Source organism: Spea bombifrons, chromosome 1 (assembly GCF_027358695.1).
Source record: "Spea bombifrons isolate aSpeBom1 chromosome 1, aSpeBom1.2.pri, whole genome shotgun sequence".
In the NCBI taxonomy this organism is placed as follows: Eukaryota; Metazoa; Chordata; class Amphibia; order Anura; family Pelobatidae; genus Spea; species Spea bombifrons.
This window is the reverse complement of record NC_071087.1, coordinates 163999083-164022233: the sequence shown is the minus strand read 5'-3', so window position 1 is coordinate 164022233 and position 23151 is coordinate 163999083. Positions and strand designations below refer to the sequence as shown.

The following is a 23151-nucleotide window of genomic DNA, read 5'->3' as shown; positions in this document are numbered from 1 at the left end:
TCAGTTAATCCAAGGGACCCACTTAACCCCACCCCGGGGGGCAATAAAAACGTCAGCAACGAGGAGCCTGTTTGGGTAACAGAGCTTTCTTTATTTCGTTTATATCAGAATGCAGCGACGCTGCGCATGTCAGTCCACACGAGCAAATAAACTTCGCGCAGGAGCCACGAGCCTCTGACGGCCACAGAGGGGTGATGAAGAAAGAGGTAAGCGGGAATATTTCATTGGTTGCTATGGCGATAACACAAAATACATTGAGGAGATTGTGGTTTACACACAATACCCCCCATAGTGTGTTGCTGGGTGTCATGGGAGTGGACAATACACCCCACAATCCTTCTGTCACCTGCTCCAGCTAAATATTTCATGTCAAAGTGGAGTTTAAGTGCTGCAGTCACCATAGCAACCAGCGGAATGTTTCAGATCGATTAGGGCCGGTTCCGTGCTTTGACACGCTTGTAAACCAAACACGTTATTTTCGACAGAGTCCTGGGGACAGCGTTTGGATTTGAACATGAGGAGGGATGAGCAAAGTGGGGGAACGGCCACATCTCGGGGTACAGAACCGTTTCCATGGAGATTTGAGAGAGAGATAAAAAATAACTGCAGCTGCAATTCACTATTGCAAGGACTGCCTGTGGGGTACGGGGGATACTGCACTGGTACCTCTGGCACACAAAGGGTTAATGAGTACAGCTGAGGACTTTCCTTACCCCCCCCCCCAAAAAAAATCCACGGCGTTACAGAGTTAATAAATAAAAGGAGAGAATCGTCGCGTGTGATGCAGAACGAGCAACCCCAACGCGGCGAAGACAGGAAACTGTGGGGTTCCTTTATAAATATCGGGGTAACCGGGCCGTGGATTACGTAGGGTCTCCGGGGGGCCGTCACTCCGGGGCCACCTTCACTCGCTTCGCTGCTTCCAGCTGCGACAGAGTCTCATCCCAGAGGACAAACTGCTTGGACAGGAGGACGGTCTGAGGATGAAGTCAAGGAGCGATCTGTTATAAATCACACATTAACAGGTGACTGCGAGCTCCTGCGCCCAGCCGCACGGGTCAAAGCGACCGCCGCCTGCGCATGCAGAACCCCCGCATGCACCCGGACTCTCCCTTCCCTAGGACGCTCTGCACCACATTTTATAACCAGCACCAAAACGAGTCACTGATCAGCCCCTTTATGCCACAGGCTGCGGAGTTACCGCCTTGATGAATTCTCAGCGCCCTGCTTCCTAGCGCATGCACAACCTGCTTTCACAAACTCCCTGCCAGCTGGAATGAAAACTAAACCCATTTGTGACGTTTCTGTTCCAGTTATAGACCGGAGTCCCGGCAAAGCGAGGGGACGGTAATAACCGGCGCGATCGCTACACTCATTAACGGAACGTTAATAACAGCCGCTAATATCGGGATTAATAACTGATAAAACTCTTTCCAGTAAGTTTTCTGTCATCAGCATAATTTTGGGGTTTTTTTTTTGTGAAAACATCTCATGCGCGTTACGAGCCGCCCGTATCTTTAGAACGCTTGCCGCGAGCGGACGGCTCCGTAATCTCAGACGTTAGCGGCGAGGTGCCGCCGGTAAAGGATACCATCTTGTTATAATCCTCCAGCAGTTTTTTGGTCTCATCAGATATTTCCTGACACTGGTCCTGGAAACGCAAAACACAGAGAATTCATACGGAGACTACAAATCTCCAACCCTCAGGCAGCCAAACACGTTACTAATATGTGACCCCCCCACACCAAAAACCCTCCTCCCGATAAAGTTCTTTGGAAGCCCCGTCTGGAGATCGATAGCCAAAGGGGACGATTTAAAGGGATCCCCTAAAATACCCTCGATGCCCCCATTCCACCGGACTCTGCAGTTACCTGCTGCTTTATGTGGACCTGAGACAGCGCCTGCAGCCTGGAAGCCTGAGACGGGACGGCTGTGAAATAATTACACACACAGTGAGGTCACACAGTGAGGTCACGCTTCGCTGTATATACTTTAAAGCAGAGAGATTTATTGAGGTTCTGATTTCTAGACCGGAGCATACGTTAAAATTCTTCATTTCTGCTGATTACTAAATTGGGCAAATTTCATACAGAGAAACGTCACGGCTCCTCGCAGATTGTGCTTCTTGCTACAGTAAGCGGCTTGGTCTCCCACGGCAGCTCCCGAGCCCGCTTCGGATCTTGCATCTTCTCGCTCTTCAGTGAGGACATAGTTACCAAATGGAGCCGTAAGCTGCTCACTTCAAAGAAGGAACGCGGAAAATATGGGAAAACATCATCGCTGCAGTTCTGGAGGAGGGGCATTGCTTTCCACCCCCTCTGTGTAGTTTGATGACACGCTACGTTACCTTTGATGACGCGCTACGTTACCTTTGATGACACGCTACGTTACCTTTGATGTGCTCGCTGTCCAGGAAGGGCTGCAGGCTGTGTAGCTGCTCCAGCAGGGATGTCTGGGACAGAATGTATTGCTCCTCTGTGGGTGAAAAGAAACACGTAGCGGGATGAGCCATAGGATAGGTACCGGAAAGGGATTTTGCCCACATGCGTGTCCAGCATCACATGACAGAGTAACACCAATCAGCCCCTCTCTTACTATCATCACGGAGCAGCCGACATGAAATAGCTGTCACGTAAGAGACGCTGACACGAGACAGATGTATTAAACCGACTCACTGCAGCGGCCTCTGGACTATCGAGAGGTTAGTGAGTGGACACTTACCTGCTAGGATGAACTCCAGCTTCATGGCATCAGGGACGGCAAGTCTGTCGATATACTGCGGGTCCAGGTACTTCAGGAGGTCATCAACTAACAGAGACCGGCAGTTAGTGAAACGGCAAATGTGAGGATTGAGTTCCATGTATTAACATAACTACCGGCAGAGACGGCATGTGGTTTATCGTGACTCGCAGTTTAGGTACGCATATAACCCGGCCCTCGCGGGGTCCCGGTAATAACCCGGCCCTCGCGGGGTCCCGGTAATAACCCGGCCCTCGCGGGGTCCCGGTAATAACCCGGCCCTCGCGGGGTCCCGGTAATAACCCGGCCCTCGCGGGGTCCCGGTAATAACCCGGCCCTCGCGGGGTCCCGGTAATAACCCGGCCCTCGCGGGGTCCCGGTAATAACCCGGCCCTCGCGGGGTCCCGGTAATAACCCGGCCCTCGCGGGGTCCCGGTAATAACCCGGCCCTCGCGGGGTCCCGGTAATAACCCGGCCCTCGCGGGGTCCCGGTAATAACCCGGCCCTCGCGGGGTCCCGGTAATAACCCGGCCCTCGCGGGGTCCCGGTAATAACCCGGCCCTCGCGGGGTCCCGGTAATAACCCGGCCCTCGCGGGGTCCCGGTAATAACCCGGCCCTCCATATACAGACAGCACTTACTTTTCTTATACAGAGTCTTCACTCTCTCCCGTTTTGCGGCAACATTCCCGAGGGCCACTTGGACTTTTATCAGCCCGTCTGCCACCTGCAAAACACAGCAGAGTCCCGTGATGCGTCATGGCTGCGCGGGGCATGATCCCTCCCACACGTTACACGGGACGGATACACGGACGGATACACAGCCGGAGCACACGCTACACAAAAACACAACATCGGGAGCCGTGTCTGTATTCACCCCCCGCTCTGTATCACACGGGGAGACCTCTGCGTGACGTTAAGTATCAATGTTCACAGAAATACATCGCTGCAGAACGCGATGGCGATACATAAACCAAATAATAACGAGTGTGTATATAATATAATAACCGCAGACACGCAAAGAAAGATGTGGGTGGGACAGAATGGGACCCCCGGGAGGGATGTGGGCACGCGGGGCGGGACCCCCCGGCAGATACAGAGAGCATCCCCCTCCGCACCTTCCTCGGCTGGGCCCCACTGGCCCCGTATAGCCGCCTTTCTAGTTCCTGCACCCGACTCTGGATCTGCCGCAGCTCCGCCATCCTCCCTGACAGCCAAACCCAAACTTCCGGGAGCAGCAGGAAGTGCGTCACTGCCAAGCGACACCCTCTGCTACCAGACTGACTGTGGCGCGCGGGAAAGACGTCACTACGGCTGAGAGACTGTCCGAAGCTGGGGCGCGCGCTGTAATGGGGTCCGGAGTCGAATCTCCGAAAACCGCCCCTCCCCGGGGTTATTTTAGCGGGTCTTCCTCCCCTCTATGTGGGTTTCGGTTTTATTTTTTATTTATTTTTTAAATCATCTGAGGGACCTTTTTATTTCATCTGTTCGCCATTAATGGGGGTTTAACCCTTTGCAGTCCTAGCATCCTGACCCATGAGCACTAAGGGCCTGCTAACACTTAACTGCCAACTGTCCCTGTTTACTTAGGCCAGTCTCCCAATCCCTGCACTTCTGTTTCCTCGCCAAAAACCCACTTTTCTAGAAGCTCCGTGTATTTTTGTCCATTTATCCAATCAGAGAAGAAGACGAGGACGTTTTGGTTTTTAAATCATCAGCTAGTCGGGGACCCCCCAGCGCTGTATACAGTAATATAACCCCCCAGCGCTGTATACAGTAATATAACCCCCAGCGCTGTATACAGTAATATAACCCCCAGCGCTGTATACAGTAATATAACCCCCAGCGCTGTATACAGTAATATAACCCCCAGCGCTGTATACAGTAATATAACCCCCCAGCGCTGTATACAGTAATATAACCCCCCAGCGCTGTATACAGTAATATAACCCCCCAGCGCTGTATACAGTAATATAACCCCCAGCGCTGTATATAGTAATATAACCCCCAGCGCTGTATACAGTAATATAACCCCCCAGCGCTGTATACAGTAATATAACCCCCAGCGCTGTATACAGTAATATAACCCCCAGCGCTGTATACAGTAATATAACCCCCAGCACTGTATACAGTAATATAACCCCAGCACTGTATACAGTAATATAACCCGCCCAGCGCTGTATACAGTAATATAACCCCCAGCGCTGTATACAGTAATATAACCCCCAGCGCTGTATACAGTAATATAACCCCCAGCGCTGTATACAGCAATATAACCCCCCAGCGCTGTATACAGCGATATAACCCCCCAGCGCTGTATACAGTGATATAACCCCCAGCGCTGTATACAGTAATATAACCCCCAGCGCTGTATACAGTAATATAACCCCCAGCGCTATATACTGTAATATAACCCCCAGCGCTGTATACAGTAATATAACCCCCAGCCCTGTATACAGTAATATAACCCCAGTGCTGTATACAGTAATATAACCCCCAGCGCTGTATACAGTAATATAACCCCCCAGCGCTGTATACAGTAATATAACCCCCAGCACTGTTTACAGTAATATAACCCCCAGCACTGTATACAGTAATATAACCCCCAGCGCTGTATACAGTAATATAACCCCCAGCGCTGTATACAGTAATATAACCCCCAGCGCTGTATACAGTAATATAACCCCAGCGCTGTATACAGTAATATAACCCCCAGCACTGTATACAGTAATATAACCCCAGCACTGTATACAGTAATATAACCCCCAGCACTGTATACAGTAATATAACCCCCCAGCGCTGTATACAGTAATATAACCCCCCAGCGCTGTATACAGTAATATAACCCCCAGCGCTGTATACAGTAATATAACCCCCCAGCACTGTATACAGTAATATAACCCCCAGCGCTGTATACAGTAATATAACCCCCAGTGCTGTAGACAGTAATATAACCCCCCAGCGCTGTAGACAGTAATATAACCCCCCAGCGCTGTATACAGTAATATAACCCCCCAGCGCTGTATACAGTAATATAACCCCCCAGCGCTGTATACAGTAATATAACCCCCAGCGCTGTATACAGTAATATAACCCCCAGCGCTGTATACAGTAATATAACCCCCAGCACTGTATACAGTAATATAACCCCCCCAGCACTGTATAAAATAATGTCTGGTTTTATCCAGACACCACTCTGAGCTGACGCTTTATGGCGATGCTATTGAGGGGCCATGATCCGCTCCCTGGATTAGGGAAACTATATTTCTCCCTTTCTGGCCCCGTGTATTGGAAAGGAACATGAGATAAATTACTCCGCTGGCGCTGCGTGTGCACAGAGCATCAGACATTTAAAAGTGGAATGAGCGAGTCTGCCACCGTGGGCTGGGGTAGACCTCTCTTCTTTACAACTCCCTCCTACACCACCCACCACCACTCTCTCCACTCCTCCCATACTAACTGCCTTTTCCCGTAAAATTGAAGATGAGGTAGCCACTCTTCTTTCTTCCTCTCACCCAACAACCTGTCCCCTCGACCCCATCCATCACACCTCACAAAGTTTCTATGTCCATCCCTTGGTCCATCACTTACCCACCTATTTAATATTTCTCTATCATCTGGATCTGTACCATCAGCCTTCAAGCATGCGCTAATCACACCCATTCTAAAGAATCCTTCCTCAGACCCCGTCTGACTAACTACCGCCCTATATCTCTGCTTCCTTTTACCTCTATTCACTCGAGCTGCCCCATATCTCTGGAATCTACTTCTACTGAACCTTCAGCTTTCACCCTCCCTGCCGACATTCAACAAAAATCCCAAAACCCACTTCTTCAGAGAAGCCGCCCCATAACTGATACCCCCACACTCCCTCTCACCCATCACTGATACCCCCACACTCCCTCTCACCCAACGCTGATACCCCCACACTCCCTCTCACCCATCACTGATACCCCCACACTCCCTCTCACCCGTCACTGATACCCCCACACTCCCTCTCACCCATCACTGATACCCCCACACTCCCTCTCACCCAACGCTGATACCCCCACACTCCCTCTCACCCAACGCTGATACCCCCACACTACCTCTCACCCATCACTGATACCCCCACACACTACCTCTCACCCGTCACTGATACCCCCACACTCCCTCTCACCCAACGCTGATACCCCCACACTCCCTCTCACCCAACGCTGATACCCCCACACTCCCTCTCACCCATCACTGATACCCCCACACTACCTCTCACCCGTCACTGATACCCCCCCACACTATCTCTCACCCTTTCTCTGTGCCTTATGTTTGTTCTCTCCCTATTCCCACTAGATTGTAAGATTGCGAGCCGAGTCTGTCCACCTAATGTATCGGTTTGTCGTAGTCTGTCAATTCTGGTCTTGTCAGATCCCTTTAATATATGGATTGTATTAAGCGCTGCGTAGATTGTTGTCGCTATATAAATAACATATAATAATAACATGCTTTGTTATTAAGGAATTCAGCGACATCGAAAATCTACCCCAGGACTCGCTGTGATCCATAGAGGAGCCGCAAGCACCAATGTGAGAGATTTTGGCACCCACTAAAAATTAAACATGCAAGTCAATGGAGCCCAACGTACTAATCACAATGTGATTAATAAAATAAATTAAAAAAGAATCAAAATAGTTAATAAAATTAAATGTAGCAATACGTTAAAAGAATTCTCCAAATAATAATAAAAAAGAAAACAATGTATTCTTCAATGATGTTCAAAATAAGACACGGGTCAGAATCACCAGATGTCAAAACTCCAAGTTGGAAAAACTGAATGACGAGATTTGAAAAAAAATGGTTTTGAAATAGCAAAGCGCTACTTATTGGCCTATAAATTGCAAAAGAAAGCAAACGCATAAAAACATTGGGTATTTCTGAACTCAGGACAAATAGTAGAATCTACTTAGCAGGTTTTTCCATCAGATGAGTCCAAATATTTTTCAAATATCAGGAAATGTGATTTGTTACCATATTTTATGTATTTTTTTTATAGTAAATAAAATGATACGATCAAAATAATGGTATCTAAAAAAAGCTCTTGCCCTGAAAAAAAGATTAGAAAGAAGAAAATGACAGCTAAACACGAGCAACGCGGACATCTTAAAACAGTGACTGTCACGAAGGGTACAAAAAGAAAATAGAGTACGGTCCTTAAGGGGTTAAAGGAGTCGTGGGTGACCTGTTATTATTGGTTGAAATTCCCCGTTGTCTGAACTCGGGTCAGGCAGGGAGGGGAGAGTCGCAGGGAATAAATAACGTGTTAATCCTCCCGTAATTATGTGAGCAAAATGACGGCTCGTTCCCTTCATTAAAAAGCAGCCGTCGTTTTATTATTAATGAATGCGTCTCGTTACGTTTATTTATACAGTGCCAGCATATTCTGTAGCGCTGTTACAATCACTGGGATTATTTAAAAAATATATATAATATATACTATAAAAAATGGTACAAAAGGAGCTTACAATCTATTCGGTGGTTTAGGGTTAAGTGAGGACGGCTGGGACGGGGATGAGTCGGTCGGTCCGATGATCTGTAGAGGTTGTTGGGCGTTCAGACGGCTTTATTTATTCTTGGGGAAGAAAGATTTTCAGAGAGAGTGAGAAGGGGTAAGAAGAGAGACGCAGGTGAAGAGGGCAGTTAGGGGGTACTTGGATATGGGGGGTAGAACTGAAGGGGGCAGCGTTGTTAAGGGCTCTGTAGGTCAGGAGTTTTAATTTGATTTCTGGGAGGTACGGGGAGCCGGTGGAGCGACTGGCGCTGAGGAGCGGTGATGGAGGAAGAATATGGCGTCACCGTAATGTATTCGGTAAAGTGGTTTCACCGCCTAACCGAATCCGGCACCGGAAACACCCGTAATATCATCATCTTTATTCACCGTTCTGCTTTCACATTCCGGCTTTATTACCCCATCTGCCCCCCTCACCAAAAACATCTGGGCTCCATGTGAATGTATGCGTGTATTCTGATTTATTCAGCGCTTTACATGATAATAAAAGGCAGGTGCGATAAGGACTGTAGATATAAATCGGCCCCCATCCGGCCCCCGTCTAGTCGCCCGTTTCTCCTGCTGTAACGACTCAAACCTTAACCTTAATCGTCTTAGATTCAGGAGCTGTATGTCTATCCCATGCATGTTTAATCCCCTCACTGTATTACCCTCTACCACCTCTGCTGGGAGGCTGTTCCACACATCTACCACCCTCTTGGTAAAGTAAAACTGGACTAGATCGAACTAAATGCTTCTAATCTGCCGGCAGGTTTCTAGGCTCAACAAAATGTATCGACCTCATTTATCTGTGCAAAGTGACACACGGCGCGGTAACATGTTCACCGCGGTTACCGTGTAACACATAAGGAACACGTAACAATGTCCCGGACACCGATACAGCCGTAGCTCCTAGAAATCGTTACATAGTTACATAGGCTGAAAAAAGACCGGCGTCCATCAAAGTTCAGCCTTTCCTATATCTGTTCATTTGTTGCTGTTGATCCAAAATAACCCGGTTAGGGGGTATCAGACACTGCATGGGTTGGAGATAATTTCACCCCGATTGTATTTTATCGTGAATTAGTCAGAGCTCTCTTTTATTTTTGTGTAAGTGAATGGAAGGGGTTAATGGCGCGTTATCTCGTATTCCTCCCGTGTATAAAATCTTTTCATTGTGCGTTTTTGGGGCTGAATCGTTCCTTTGCCCTTCAGCAACGTCTTCAAGGGTCTTCTGTGCCTTCAAAGCCTGAATGCCCCCGGCCGGGGTCCGGGCAGGTGGCCGTCGGTGTAACGAGGTCACCGGGATTGATAGGACCTCGCGAAGCCTCTCAGATGCCACCAGCTCTACAGTGCAAATCAGAATTGATTTCCTCGCCCCGGCTTTTCTTCTCGTCCTCTGGATTTTCTTTACAAGTCCGGCTCAATTCCTTCTCATTAACGGCCTCCATGCAAATGGCGCCGGCGCCTGTCGATACCCATAATTAATCCTGCAGGAAATAACCCGAGCCGTCCGATGAGGTTTAGCCGCGGTTAGATACACGGCCGCGAAGGGTCGATACTCCGCGTTACACAAAGCCAGGTGGATCAGTCGATGGCTTCTTCTTCTTTTTTTTTTTAGCGCATTCGTTAGGTGAAAAGGGCAGGAAAACATCATTTAATGCGCCGACTGCAACAATTTGATGGTTTAACCCTTTCATTCCATCCATAAGAACAGGAGATGTCGGCACTTTACCTTTCCACGGGGAGCAGAATGAGGAGCATGCGCGGCCCGGGGCGCTTTTGTATTTCGGTTCTTTAGGCAACAAACATAAATTATTCGCTTTTTGGAAATATAAGGAAGAGCGCAGTCGGCATTCTGTCTGCCCGCCGGAATTCTGATGTAAATACTTTGTATCCTACTCTTGCCATCTGATTTTGTAACCCGTATGTTGCCGTTGCAGAGGTTTAACAGTGTCATATATTTGCCGCAAGAGACAGGGTTCTGGGTCTGTGCCCCGGGCTGTGGATTAAAGTGGCACCGACTGCCCCGTACAGCAGCGCCAACGCAGCGTGTCAGAGCGCCAGCCTGGGGTCTATTCACTAAAAGGGAGAGCTGCCAGGAGAGTTCTGGTTTTAACTCTTTCACCATTCATTATGAAGGCCGTCACTAGCAAAAAGGGTTGAGCAGGCCCTGCATAATGCATACTTCAAATCACTGACTTACCTATACATTATACAGGGGGCAGCTCGCTGATTTAACTATACATTATACAGGGCTGGCCAAGCACTTCCTGCTAGAGAAGGTCGTTGGGGCTGAACATAATGAAGCACATCTCCTAAAATCTCTCCCTTTAGTGAATAGACCCCCGTCTGGTTTTTGTGGCAGGAAAATGCTCTCATTTAGATCAATGGAAGCGCTTTTTGAGCAGGTGTGTGGGGGAGGGGGGACTCACTGGTGGTGAGTGAAGTGCACACTCGCAAGCAGGGAGTGTGTTCAGCCAATGCATTTGTGTATGAAGAAGAAGCTGAGAGTTAGAGAGCAATCTAAAAATGGGGGATTAATTACTCCCATCATGCATTTGCAAGGGGGAAATGTTTATTTAAAGGGGCACAGCTGACCCTGACCTACAGAGTCCTTTAATAATCGCACCCCCTATATCTCTACCCTCCTATGCAAATACCCCCTAACTGCCCTCTTCGGTCCTCTCACGACCTGCGCCTCTCTGCTACCTTCATTGCCCCTTCTCCCTCCCGTATTCAGGATTTGCCCCGCGCTGCACCCCTTCTCTTGAATTCCCTTCCCCGTCAGACCTTCTCCCTCGTACCCGAACTTCAAAAGCTCTCTGAGAAGCGTACACCCTTTCTTCCTATCACTCTCAGCCAGCATCCTGTCTAAACCATGTGAACCTCGACAGCTCATCCCCATCCAAGCCGTCCTTCCTGCTGTTTAACTTCACCCTCATCAGACTAGGCCATCTCTCCCCCTCACCTCTGCTCTCCCGCCATGGCCATCTCTCCCCCCTCACCTCTGCTCTCCCGCCATGGCCATCTCTCCCCCCTCACCTCTGCTCTCCCGCCATGGCCATCTCTCCCCCCTCACCTCTGCTCTCCCGCCATGGCCATCTCTCCCCCCTCACCTCTGCTCTCCCGCCATGGCCATCTCTCCTCCCTCACCTCTGCTCTCCCGCCATGGCCATCTCTCCTCCCTCACCTCTGCTCTCCCGCCATGGCCATCTCTCCCCCCTCACCTCTGCTCTCCCGCCATGGCCATCTCTCCTCCCTCACCTCTGCTCTCCTGCCATGGCCATCTCTCCTCCCTCACCTCTGCTCTCCCGCCATGGCCATCTCTCCCCCCTCACCTCTGCTCTCCCGCCATGGCCATCTCTCCCCCCTCACCTCTTCTCTCCCACCATGGCCATCTCACCCCCCTCACCTCTACTCTCCCACCATGGCCATCTCTCCTCCCTCACCTCTGCTCTCCTGCCATGGCCATCTCTCCTCCCTCACCTCTGCTCTCCCGCCATGGCCATCTCTCCCCCCTCACCTCTTCTCTCCCGCCATGGCCATCTCTCCTCCCTCACCTCTTCTCTCCCGCCATGGCCATCTCTCCCCCCTCACCTCTGCTCTCTCGCCATGGCCATCTCTCCCCCCTCACCTCTTCTCTCCCGCCATGGCCATCTCTCCCCCCTCACCTCTGCTCTCCCGCCATGGCCATCTCTCCCCCCTCACCTCTTCTCTTCCGCCATGGCCATCTCTCCCCCCTCACCTCTGCTCTCCCGCCATGGCCATCTCTCCCCCCTCACCTCTGCTCTCCCACCATGGCCATCTCTCCCCCCCTCACCTCTGCTCTCCCGCCATGGCCATCTCTCCCCCCCTCACCTCTGCTCTTCCGCCATGGCCATCTCTCCCCCCCTCACCTCTGCTCTCCCGCCATGGCCATCTCCCCCCCCCACCTCTGCTCTCCCGCCATGGCCATCTCTCCCCCCTCACCTCTGCTCTCCCGCCATGGCCATCTCTTCCCTCTCACAGCTCCCACCACGGGCATCATCACAATTCTCTTTTGTAAACACGGGGCGCACTAACTGTACTTATGATTGGTCCATGGGAATTGTCAGTCATTTTGGGTGGGGCTTAACGCCAGGGTGCAATGTGACTGCACTAGCGGCATTAGGCTCCGCCCAGCGACTCCTGCGGTCACAAATGAGAGATCTATGAGAGATGCGGCTTTAGAAACATCTTACATACAACAGCCAAACACCCCAAACCTTCCCAGAAATACAATGTTTAACCGCGCCGAATTCTGTCTAACTACCAATTATTGGGGGAATGCTTAATCGTCATGTGACACAAAAGTGGGCACTGATAGGATGTGGACGCGCACCCTGAAAAATCTATTAAAAGGTGTTTTTGTGATTAAACCTTCAGAGGAAAGAATAAAATGACACCAGCCGGGGTTTATTTGTAGTGAATGCAGTGGTGCTGTTGCCGTAGTTTGGCGCGTGTACCGCGGCCCCCCGAATAAAGCGTGCGCCGCCCTCCGATAGGCGATTAATACGCGGCGGGTCCTGCAATTTGTTTCTGTAACAAAATGTCTCTTTTATAAAGTGCTGCTGTCTGCGAGCGAACGGGTTCCGCGTTAGTCAATAGAGTTTAGTCTTTTGTAACCAAACGCTGCGTTCTATCGACAGGAGTGGGGGGCTCCCGGGAAGACAAATGAAAGACCCCGCGTGAATAACGATGGCTTCTCTGCAGAGCGGGATGGCGGACGCTGAATGCTAAATGAACACAGATTAAAAGCCATCGATTTCTCCTACTCATTAAGAGCTCCTCTTCAGACCCAGGAGGGTTCAGGACGCTCACCTGAGTCAACCCTGAGGAGCGAGAGGATACTCACCCCGTCCGTAATTACTGCAAGTGTCAGCTACCTAGAACCTCGCTGTGCTCTAGAACCTAGAACCCTGCTCCTTCCACAACAATCATCATGAGCATAACCCCCAGCGCTGTATACAGTAATATAACCCCCCAGCGCTGTATACAGTAATATAACCCCCAGCGCTGTATACAGTAATATAACCCCCGGCGCTGTATACAGTAATATAACCCCCCAGCGCTGTATACAGTAATATAACCCCCAGCACTGTATACAGTAATATAACCCCCAGCGCTGTATACAGTAATATAACCCCCAGCGCTGTATACAGTAATATAACCCCCAGCGCTGTATACAGTAATATAACCCCCAGCGCTGTATACAGTAATATAACCCCCCAGCACTGTATACAGTAATATAACCCCCAGCACTGTATACAGTAATATAACCCCCAGCGCTGTATACAGTAATATAACCCCCAGCGCTGTATACAGTAATATAACCCCCCCAGCGCTGTATACAGTAATATACCCCCAGCGCTGTATACAGTAATAACCCCCCAGCGCTGTATACAGTAATATAACCCCCCAGCGCTGTATACAGTAATATAACCCCCAGCGCTGTATACAGTAATATAACCCCCAGCGCTGTATACAGTAATATAACCCCCAGCGCTGTATACAGTAATATAACCCCCCAGCGCTGTATACAGTAATATAACCCCCCAGCGCAGTATACAGTAATATACCCCCAGCGCTGTATACAGTAATATAACCCCCCAGCGCTGTATACAGTAATATAACCCCCAGCGCTGTATACAGTAATATAACCCCCAGCGCTGGATACAGTAATATAACCCCCAGCGCTGTATACAGTAATATAACCCCCAGCGCTGTATACAGTAATATAACCCCCCCAGCGCTGTATACAGTAATATAACCCCCAGCGCTGTATACAGTAATATAACCCCCAGCACTGTATACAGTAATATAACCCCCCCAGCGCTGGATACAGTAATATAACCCCCAGCGCTGTATACAGTAATATAACCCCCCAGTGCTGTATACAGTAATATAACCCCCCAGCACTGTATACAGTAATATAACCCCCCAGCGCTGTATACAGTAATATAACCCCCAGCTCTGTATACAGCAATATAACCCCCCAGCGCTGTATACAGTAATATAACCCCCAGCGCTGTATACAGTAATATAACCCCCAGCTCTGTATATTGTAATATAACCCCCAGCGCTGTATACAGTAATAACCCCCCAGCGCTGTATACAGTAATATAACCCCCAGCGCTGTATATTGTAATATAACCCCCCAGCGCTGTATACAGTAATATAACCTCCAGCGCTGTATACAGTAATATAACCCCCAGCGCTGTATACAGTAATATAACCCCCCCAGCGCTGTATACAGTACTATAACCCCCAGCGCTGTATACAGTAATATAACCCCCCAGCGCTGTATACAGTAATATAACCCCCAGCACTGTATACAGTAATATAACCCCCAGCACTGTATACAGTAATATAACCCCCCAGCGCTGTATACAGTAATATAACCCCCAGCACTGTATACAGTAATATAACCCCCCAGCGCTGTATACAGTAATATAACCCCCCAGCGCTGTATACAGTAATATAACCCCCAGCACTGTATACAGTAATATAACCCCCCAGCGCTGTATACAGTAATATAACCCCCAGCGCTGTATACAGTAATATAACCCTCAGCGCTATATACAGTAATATAACCCCCCAGTGCTGTATACAGTAATATAACCCCCCAGCACTGTATACAGTAATATAACCCCCCAGCGCTGTATACAGTAATATAACCCCCCAGCGCTGTATACAGTAATATAACCCCCCAGCGCTGTATACAGTAATATAACCCCCAGCACTGTATACAGTAATATAACCCCCCAGCACTGTATACAGTAATATAACCCCCCAGCGCTGTATACAGTAATATAACCCCCAGCGCTGTATACAGTAATGTGACGGATCGTCCTGTGCTGCAGACTGGACACATCCGCCTGTCAGCTCCTTCCCTCTCCCAGTCAGCGGACACGCTGTGGCTGTCCGAAGAAAGCAGTCACAGACCAGCACTTCCCTCAATCATGAGACAGAACTTCATGCTTTGAGGTTAAAAACAGAACTCCCTTTATTACAAACACACAGAACTTATATACAATCTCCATTCACTGTGCACCGAACCCAACCCCCAATCCTATCAGCCACATCCCATCACAAATCCCATCAGCCACATCCCCTCACAAATCCCATCAGTATACAGGGGATGTATCAGGTGAGGGGATTAAGGGATACAATGGGTTTCTCCCACCTGTGTTATCCCCCCTGTAGTGCGGGTGCCGTCTGGGCAGACAGGACTGTGCTGGATGATTAAGAGCCCCAGCCAGATTATAGGATCGTCTCTTTGAAGGCTGGGGCTGAATCCACATTCAAACCGGGTACACATAAATATAATAATTGTGACGGAAGCCTCCATCACTGGGGCCACTGGAGAAGCCTGACTGCCAGCCTCCTTCCTATTGACTATGGGCCTTGGGTTTCTAAAGACTTCTGTGGCTACCCCCAGCAGTATCTTCTCATCTCTGGCTGAGGGGATTATCTCCAGCAGACAGCCAGGGTCTGCCACCAGGGAGTGACCACCATTGTTTTAGTCTAATGTATAAATCAGTCTCCCCCACCTATTGTATTGTTAATCCCGTTACTGCCCCTGTTGTCTCTGGGAGGCAGATTAAGGGAGTTGTTTGTGTCCCAATATCTTGTTTTATGTAAATGTGTGTTTTGCTGGATATATCCAGCCCTGTGTGTGAGAAATAAATCAGTCTTCGTTTGGTTTTACCCTACACTGAGTCTCGGCTAGTGACTGGGGAACCGGGGAAAGTGTGTTGTCCCAGGCTAAGGGAGCACAAGACAGCGGAGGTAGTCGGTCGGACTAGCCAGATCCGTTACATTGGTGGCAAGCGGCGGGATTTCTTCTTAGTCCGAGGGACACTTACTTTCTACCGGGATTGACCGACAGGACGGCAGACTTCGGTCGCCTTGACGAGGACATGGATGTGGTATCAGAATTCCAGGGGCTGCTGCGGGTCATCCTCTCCTGCTACACCACTGCTCTGCCTACAGAACAACACCAGAACCTGAGGCAAGTGGTTCGACGGTCAGTTTGGCAGAGGGCTGTTATACGCCGGGGTCAGTGTCTTCCAAGCTCCGAACAAAAGATTAGAGACCAGCGGGAACTACGGATGCCATTCCTGGGACAGCAACCCCAGGAGCAATGGGTATCCGAATTGGACAAGCTGGTCCAACAGGAGGTAGAGCTGGAAGATCATTATAGGGATCTGCAGTGGTATACAGAACAAGCATATTGGGGAACTGCGAAAGATTGTTCTCCAGAGGACTATGACTGCGGTGGCCCTGGATTATTATGGGATAGTCTTCAGGAGGATCCGGACTTCGGCAGCACAGCGGAGTGGCGGATCGAGGACATCCGGGATTTCAGGGAGTGGGACCTCCCAGATGCACTAGGACTCAGAGGTGATTTAGACTTTTTAATTACACAGGAGTGGGAACTGGAGAAGGCATATAAAAAACTGTTCGAATGCGTTCAACAGAATGCCCCAGTGTCCAGGGATTGTGTAGATTTTGTGGATGTGATTGAGTGGTCAGCTGAGGATGTTGACCCAGGTGGGGTGGATGGGACTGCGGTCTCCACCCCTGAGTCAGAGGGATACTGGGCAGCTAATCCAGATCCGATACTGGAGCTGTGCGACTGTGCTCCACAACCAGATCCAGAGACTGGGGATTCATTTGATTTATTGTCTGAGGATGTTAACCCAAGAGGGGTGGATAACACTGCGGTCTCCACACCGGGGGCCTCAGAATGCTGGGCAGTCTGCCCAGATCCCTTAGCCCCAGCTGAAGAGCTGGCAACAGGGCAGAGCGCTGCTGGCTTCTGCCCCACACCTGCAATGACTACAGGGATCCAGGGAGATGCGGCACCCGGCCCTTCTCCCCAGCGGCAGCTCACATGTCCGGGAGCAGAGGAACCGGTCCTCCCTCCCCAGCGGCAGGCCGACCCACAAGATGCCCTAACCCCAGCTGAAGTGCTGGCAACCGGGCAGAGCATCGCTGGCCTCTGCCCAGCACCTACCAAAGCTGCAGGAATTCAGGGAGATCCAGCAGCCAACCTACCTCCCCAGCAGAAGCAGGGAGGTGGAACAGCCGGTCCATCCCCCCAGCGGCAGAACCTAATTCCGGTACCGGAGGAACCGGAACTCCCTCCTCAACGGCAGCAGGAGCACCAGGGAGGGGATGCAGGAGGCATCCCTCCCCAGCGGTACCCGGGAGATGGCGCAGCCGGCCCATCTCCCCAGCAGCAGCAGGAGCACCAATTTTGGGAGGGCATTAATGGGCCAAATAAACTGACTGACTACGGAGTCAACCCGTTTGGGGTCTCATCCTATGTCAGTCCAATTCGAAGGGGGAAGAATTGTGACGGAAGCCTCCATCACTGGGGCCACTGGAGAAGCCTGACTGCCAGCCTCCTTCCTATTGACTATGGGCCTTGGGTTTCTAAAGACTTCTGTGGCTACCCCCAGCAGTATCTTCTCATCTCTGGCTGAGGGGATTATCTCCAGCAGACAGCCAGGGTCTGCCACCAGGGAGTGACCACCATTGTTTTAGTCTAATGTATAAATCAGTCTCCCCCACCTATTGTATTGTTAATCCCGTTACTGCCCCTGTTGTCTCTGGGAGGCAGATTAAGGGAGTTGTTTGTGTCCCAATATCTTGTTTTATGTAAATGTGTGTTTTGCTGGATATATCCAGCCCTGTGTGTGAGAAATAAATCAGTCTTCGTTTGGTTTTACCCTACACTGAGTCTCGGCTAGTGACTGGGGAACCGGGGAAAGTGTGTTGTCCCAGGCTAAGGGAGCACAAGACAGCGGAGGTAGTCGGTCGGACTAGCCAGATCCGTTACAATAATAATAATAACTGAAGATCAGACAGGGTTCGTCACATTACTCCCCTCTTGTGCAAACGTCCGGCAGACACAGCCAGATCCCTAACGGATCGGCTTGGGGATGACCGGGCCTCTACTGTCTCTAGTCCTGCGGGGTAGGGAGAGCGGGCGTGCGGCCTCTGGGGCACCCTGGCAGCCCCATGTCAGTCATCCAGGCTCCTAGGCCTGGCCCGTAGTCAAAGGGTAAGAGGCCAGCCCAGAAGCCTCTCCAGTGGGCAGCCCTCTTTAGTCTCCTCTGCAGGCATGGAAGACCTTTCTCCAGGGCTTCCTTTCCCCTCTGGGCCCTCAGCCCAGACTCGGCTCCCTCCCAACCTGATGGAATCCTCCCATGGTTACCCTGACTACGGGCTTGTCCCGAGACAGCTCCACATTCCCCCACCCAAACAACAAGAGCCCACTCCAAAGCAGCAGCAGTTTCACTTACCCCTACCTGGCTCTCCGAGCTGGGGCTCGTTTTGCCCACTAGACCATGCCGCTGGGGAGGAATGCCGGTTGCCCTTCCTCCCATAATTGGTGACAGCCGCTGGGGATGGTCGCCGCCTGCGCCCCCTCCCGGATGCTCGTGCTGGGGAGAGCCAGATAATGGGGGTGTAAGCAGTGCAGGACAGAGGTCAGCGACTCTCTGCCCGGTTGCCAGTGCTTCTGCTGGTGCAGGGAATGGTGCTGGGCAGAGAACAGCGTCACTCTGCCCTGTGGCCAGCTCTTCCGCTGGGGGTTCCCTGCTAGCAGGTGGGGACCCTTCACTGTGGGGTGGGCAGAGGCCAGCAGCACTCTGCCCTGTTGCCGGCGTTTCAGCCAGAGCGAGGATTGCTGGTGCAGGACAGAGGTCAGCGACTCTCTCTCCGGGTGCCAGCACTTCTGGTTGGTCCTCGTTAGCCGGCGGGAACACTGTGCTGGGGAATGAGCAGAGGCCAGCAGCACTCTGCCCCGTGGCCGGCTCTTCTGCCGGTCTGGCATTTTGCGGTGCTGGGCAGAGGATCGCGTCGCACTGCCCTGGTGGGTCCCTGCTAGCAGGCAGGGACCTTTCACTGTGGGGCGGGCAGAGGCCAGCGGCACTCTGCCCCGCTGCCGGCGCTTCAGCCGGAGTAGGAGGGGCGCATGGTGCTGGGCAGAGAACAGCGTCCCTCTGCCCTGTTGTCTGCGCTTCTGCCGCCTCTAGTGGAAACCCATAGACCGCTGCCTCAAATTCCGGCGACTGCACGCGGTCCATAATCGCCCGGAAGACTTCCTCCCAAAAGTGATTGCCCACTTTCACCTCTTCGGGCTCTGGCTGCAATGCCAGGGGCAGAGTGGCTGAACCTTCAAGTCCGGAGGCTTGCCAATTACAGTGAGCGGCCTCCGGAGCTTGCTCTGTAACATCGGTCGGCTCACACTGCAGGGCGTAGCTCCCCTCGAATAGCGCCACGTATTCTGCCTCGAGGCACCATTCTCTGTCTACTAGTCTCTCAAGGTCTTGGCTGAGTTCACTTGTTGCAGTGGGCGGCAGGGCTCTCCGGCGCTTGTCACTAATGTCCCACCATCGGTCCATGTTGCCACTGCCAAAGAAACCCCTTTCCTCGAATGCCTCCCACAACAGGCCAGGCCCGCCAACATCCATCCCTTCCGGAGAATGGGGCTTTCTGGATTTTCGCTGCGGGCCTCGGGCTTCCCAGTATATGGCTCGGTACTCCTCTTCGAGCCCAATCTCCTGTCGGACCAGCCTCTCTAGCTCTGCAACCTCACCTGGAGACGCAGGTCCCCCGAACAAGTAGAGCCTCCCATTCACCTGGTCCCTGATTCGTTGTTCTAGGGTGTGCAGATGTGTACCTTGGTGGGCGCTCCACTTTTCTAGGGCCGCTCTCCATCTCACGAGCCGGGCTCGGGTCCGTCTCTCAAACTCCCATACTGGAGTCTCCGATTCGAGGGTCTCGACTCCCCTCCAAGTCACCCCGCATCCCGGTGACTGTTCAATCCACTCCATCTGTGGATCCGTTTGGCTCTTCCTCGCCAGGGTATAACTTTGTTCTGCGGCTAGTTGCTTTGGTCCGCTCTGGTCTGGAAGGAGTAGATCCCACCGCTGCCACCAATGTGACGGATCGTCCTGTGCTGCAGACTGGACACATCCGCCTGTCAGCTCCTTCCCTCTCCCAGTCAGCGGACACGCTGTGGCTGTCCGAAGAAAGCAGTCACAGACCAGCACTTCCCTCAATCATGAGACAGAACTTCATGCTTTGAGGTTAAAAACAGAACTCCCTTTATTACAAACACACAGAACTTATATACAATCTCCATTCACTGTGCACCGAACCCAACCCCCAATCCTATCAGCCACATCCCATCACAAATCCCATCAGCCACATCCCCTCACAAATCCCATCAGTATACAGGGGATGTATCAGGTGAGGGGATTAAGGGATACAATGGGTTTCTCCCACCTGTGTTATCCCCCCTGTAGTGCGGGTGCCGTCTGGGCAGACAGGACTGTGCTGGATGATTAAGAGCCCCAGCCAGATTATAGGATCGTCTCTTTGAAGGCTGGGGCTGAATCCACATTCAAACCGGGTACACATAAATATAATAATAATAATAACTGAAGATCAGACAGGGTTCGTCACAAGTAATATAACCCCCAGCGCTGTATACAGTAATATAACCCCCCAGCGCTGTATACAGTAATATAACCCCCAGCTCTGTATATTGTAATATAACCCCCAGCGCTGTATACAGTAATAACCCCCCAGCGCTGTATACAGTAATATAACCCCCAGCGCTGTATATTGTAATATACCCCCCAGTCTAGTAGATCGGGGGTCAGATAACAGAGCGAGAATCATACAAACGGCTGATATGCAGCTGCCTGAAAACATTATATTATGGGGGCAAAAACTACAACTGGGGTAAAAAGCCATCAGAGGAATATTTATGAATAAACGAGGAATAAAATAATTAGATGGGTGATATAGTATGAGACGGACCTCATTCGCATCGTCCATCTTTTTCTCCTTTAACCTTTTGCCTTCTAAGTGCGTTGGAGAATCAGATACTCGACTTGTTTCTTCCAAGCCTTATATAAGTATCGGTGCTCAGGGGAGTAATCCAGGCCTCTTGAGGTACAAAGATACCCCCCAGGTCCCAAGGGGCACCCAGGGCTCTTTGGTGGACGCGTTGGCCCTGCGAAGCTGCGTTAATGCCGTGGGGTTCTAATTATTTAGGGTATTTTATTGTGGAAGACCCCTCCAGACTCCGAAGACGCTCTGCGGTGCCGCATTGGGGCCGCGTGCATTCTGTGTCCGGAAAGCAGTTCATTTTGGTGCAAACCCATAACACAAATCTCCAAACGAGAAAGAAAGTAACAGCGATCGTCACGGCGACACAATAGAGTCTTTTCAGAGCTTTAATTACCAACCGACACTTAGAGAAAAGGTGATTTATAAAACGCTGGCTCGGCAATGGAGCCGAACGAATGGTTAATTGATCCGGGGGGCGAGCCGTGGGGAACATTATTCACTCGCGCTGATTTATCAAAGTATTTAAGAGACCCGCAGAGACAATGCTCTGCTCCCCCGGGGGCCGGGACCGCCGTGTGCGCAATGCGTTTAGTGATAAACTGCGCGTTCTGGCAGCTTCAGTAACAATAATCTTTATATCTCCGCACAGCGCCGAGTACATCCCTGGCAGCCATGGCAGAAGATGTTGCTGCGAAAGCCGTGGATTGTGCAGGGATATCGGAAACGCGAGGGTCCTCACCACTCGGGGCCACAAGGGTAAAGCCGTAAGGGTAAACACGGGGTTACTGCCCCAAGAGACCCACTACTCCCTCCGTTCAGCCCTCCTTTTGTTTCAATTACCCCTACTACTCCTTTAGATTGTAAGCTCACCGCTCCCAACAGGAACTTTGTATAAAAGTACCATAAGGCTAGATTGTAAGCTCACGGGCCAGGTGATAATAATAATAATGATTGCACTCAGTTAAAAGCGGCCAAGGAAGGAGAGTTCAGGATGAGAAACGCGTTAAAGTTTCTCGGGATGTTTGTGAGATTTGAGTCCTCGGCGGATGTCACTTCTGGTTCCTGTCACATGACAGTCGAGGCGTTTCAGCCGCAGCAGGGCAGCCAGGTTCGGGCTTCAGCTTTTCAGGGGCGGATGGCACACGGCGGACCTTCTGTGGAGAGAAGACTTTAAGCGGCGGATGGTTCCCCTTGGCTTGCGCATGTCTCAACGAGCCACATCAGCCGTCTGACTTGCCCATTTTGGTTTGTCCTTTGCCACGTTCTGGCAGAAAAGAACCGGCGGAACTCAACTGTCAGATCGAGAGGATCAGGGAAGAGAGAAACGTCAGCCGTCTGACATCAACTGTCAGATCAGATGGTGAGACGGCTGATGTGTCGCTATTCCCTGATGCTCACCATTTAACAGTTGATGTTAGACGGCTGATGTTTCGCTATTGCCTGAGTCTGACATCAACTGTCAGATCGAGAGGATCAGGGAACAGTGAAACACCAACTGTCCGAGTCACAGGAGTAGACAGTGGTGCCCGTGTGTTCCTGACACGTGTGTGTTGCATGTTTGCTCACCGTGTGTGACACGCGGGATTTGGGAAAGTGATGTTTAGAGAAGGTGTCCGCGAGTGACAGACTTTCGGGATTATTCACCGTGAGACAGACGGCCTCTCGCTTTTATTCCCGGCCGGGGAGAGAGCGTCTCTCACATTCAGTCACGTTTCCTCTCCAAGAGATTAGAGAGACAGAGCGAGCAGCCATTGAGCGAGAGCGCGTGTCTCTCAGCCAGCACCCCTGGGGTCTCCATCGGAGGCCACGTCCCAGACCCCCTAATTACTCCGCGAGAGAGACGCGTAGCCGTCCGCTGGACACGTGAGCGCGGCCGCCATCGCTGGAGAGAGACAGGCGCTGGCTTCTGTGTATAAATCCTGCTGGGAGGTTTATTGACAGTGATGGGCAGGAAGGTGAGACCCAATTACAGCGGGATCAATGCCCGGGGGGG

General features: G+C 51.2%; 1 protein-coding gene across 1 annotated transcript; it reads right to left on the bottom strand.

The window, feature by feature from the left end:
• Positions 1 to 626: 626 nt before the first annotated feature.
• On the bottom strand, positions 627 to 3964 carry DCTN3 (dynactin subunit 3). Its single transcript, XM_053457981.1, has 7 exons — positions 3856 to 3964; positions 3380 to 3464; positions 2722 to 2808; positions 2392 to 2475; positions 1872 to 1930; positions 1592 to 1651; positions 627 to 977 (listed from the first exon to the last, which is right to left on the bottom strand). Exons 1-7 carry the CDS (start codon positions 3937 to 3939, stop codon positions 888 to 890), a joined length of 549 nt encoding a protein of 182 aa, XP_053313956.1. The 5' UTR covers positions 3940 to 3964; the 3' UTR covers positions 627 to 887.
• Positions 3965 to 23151: the final 19187 nt, after the last annotated feature.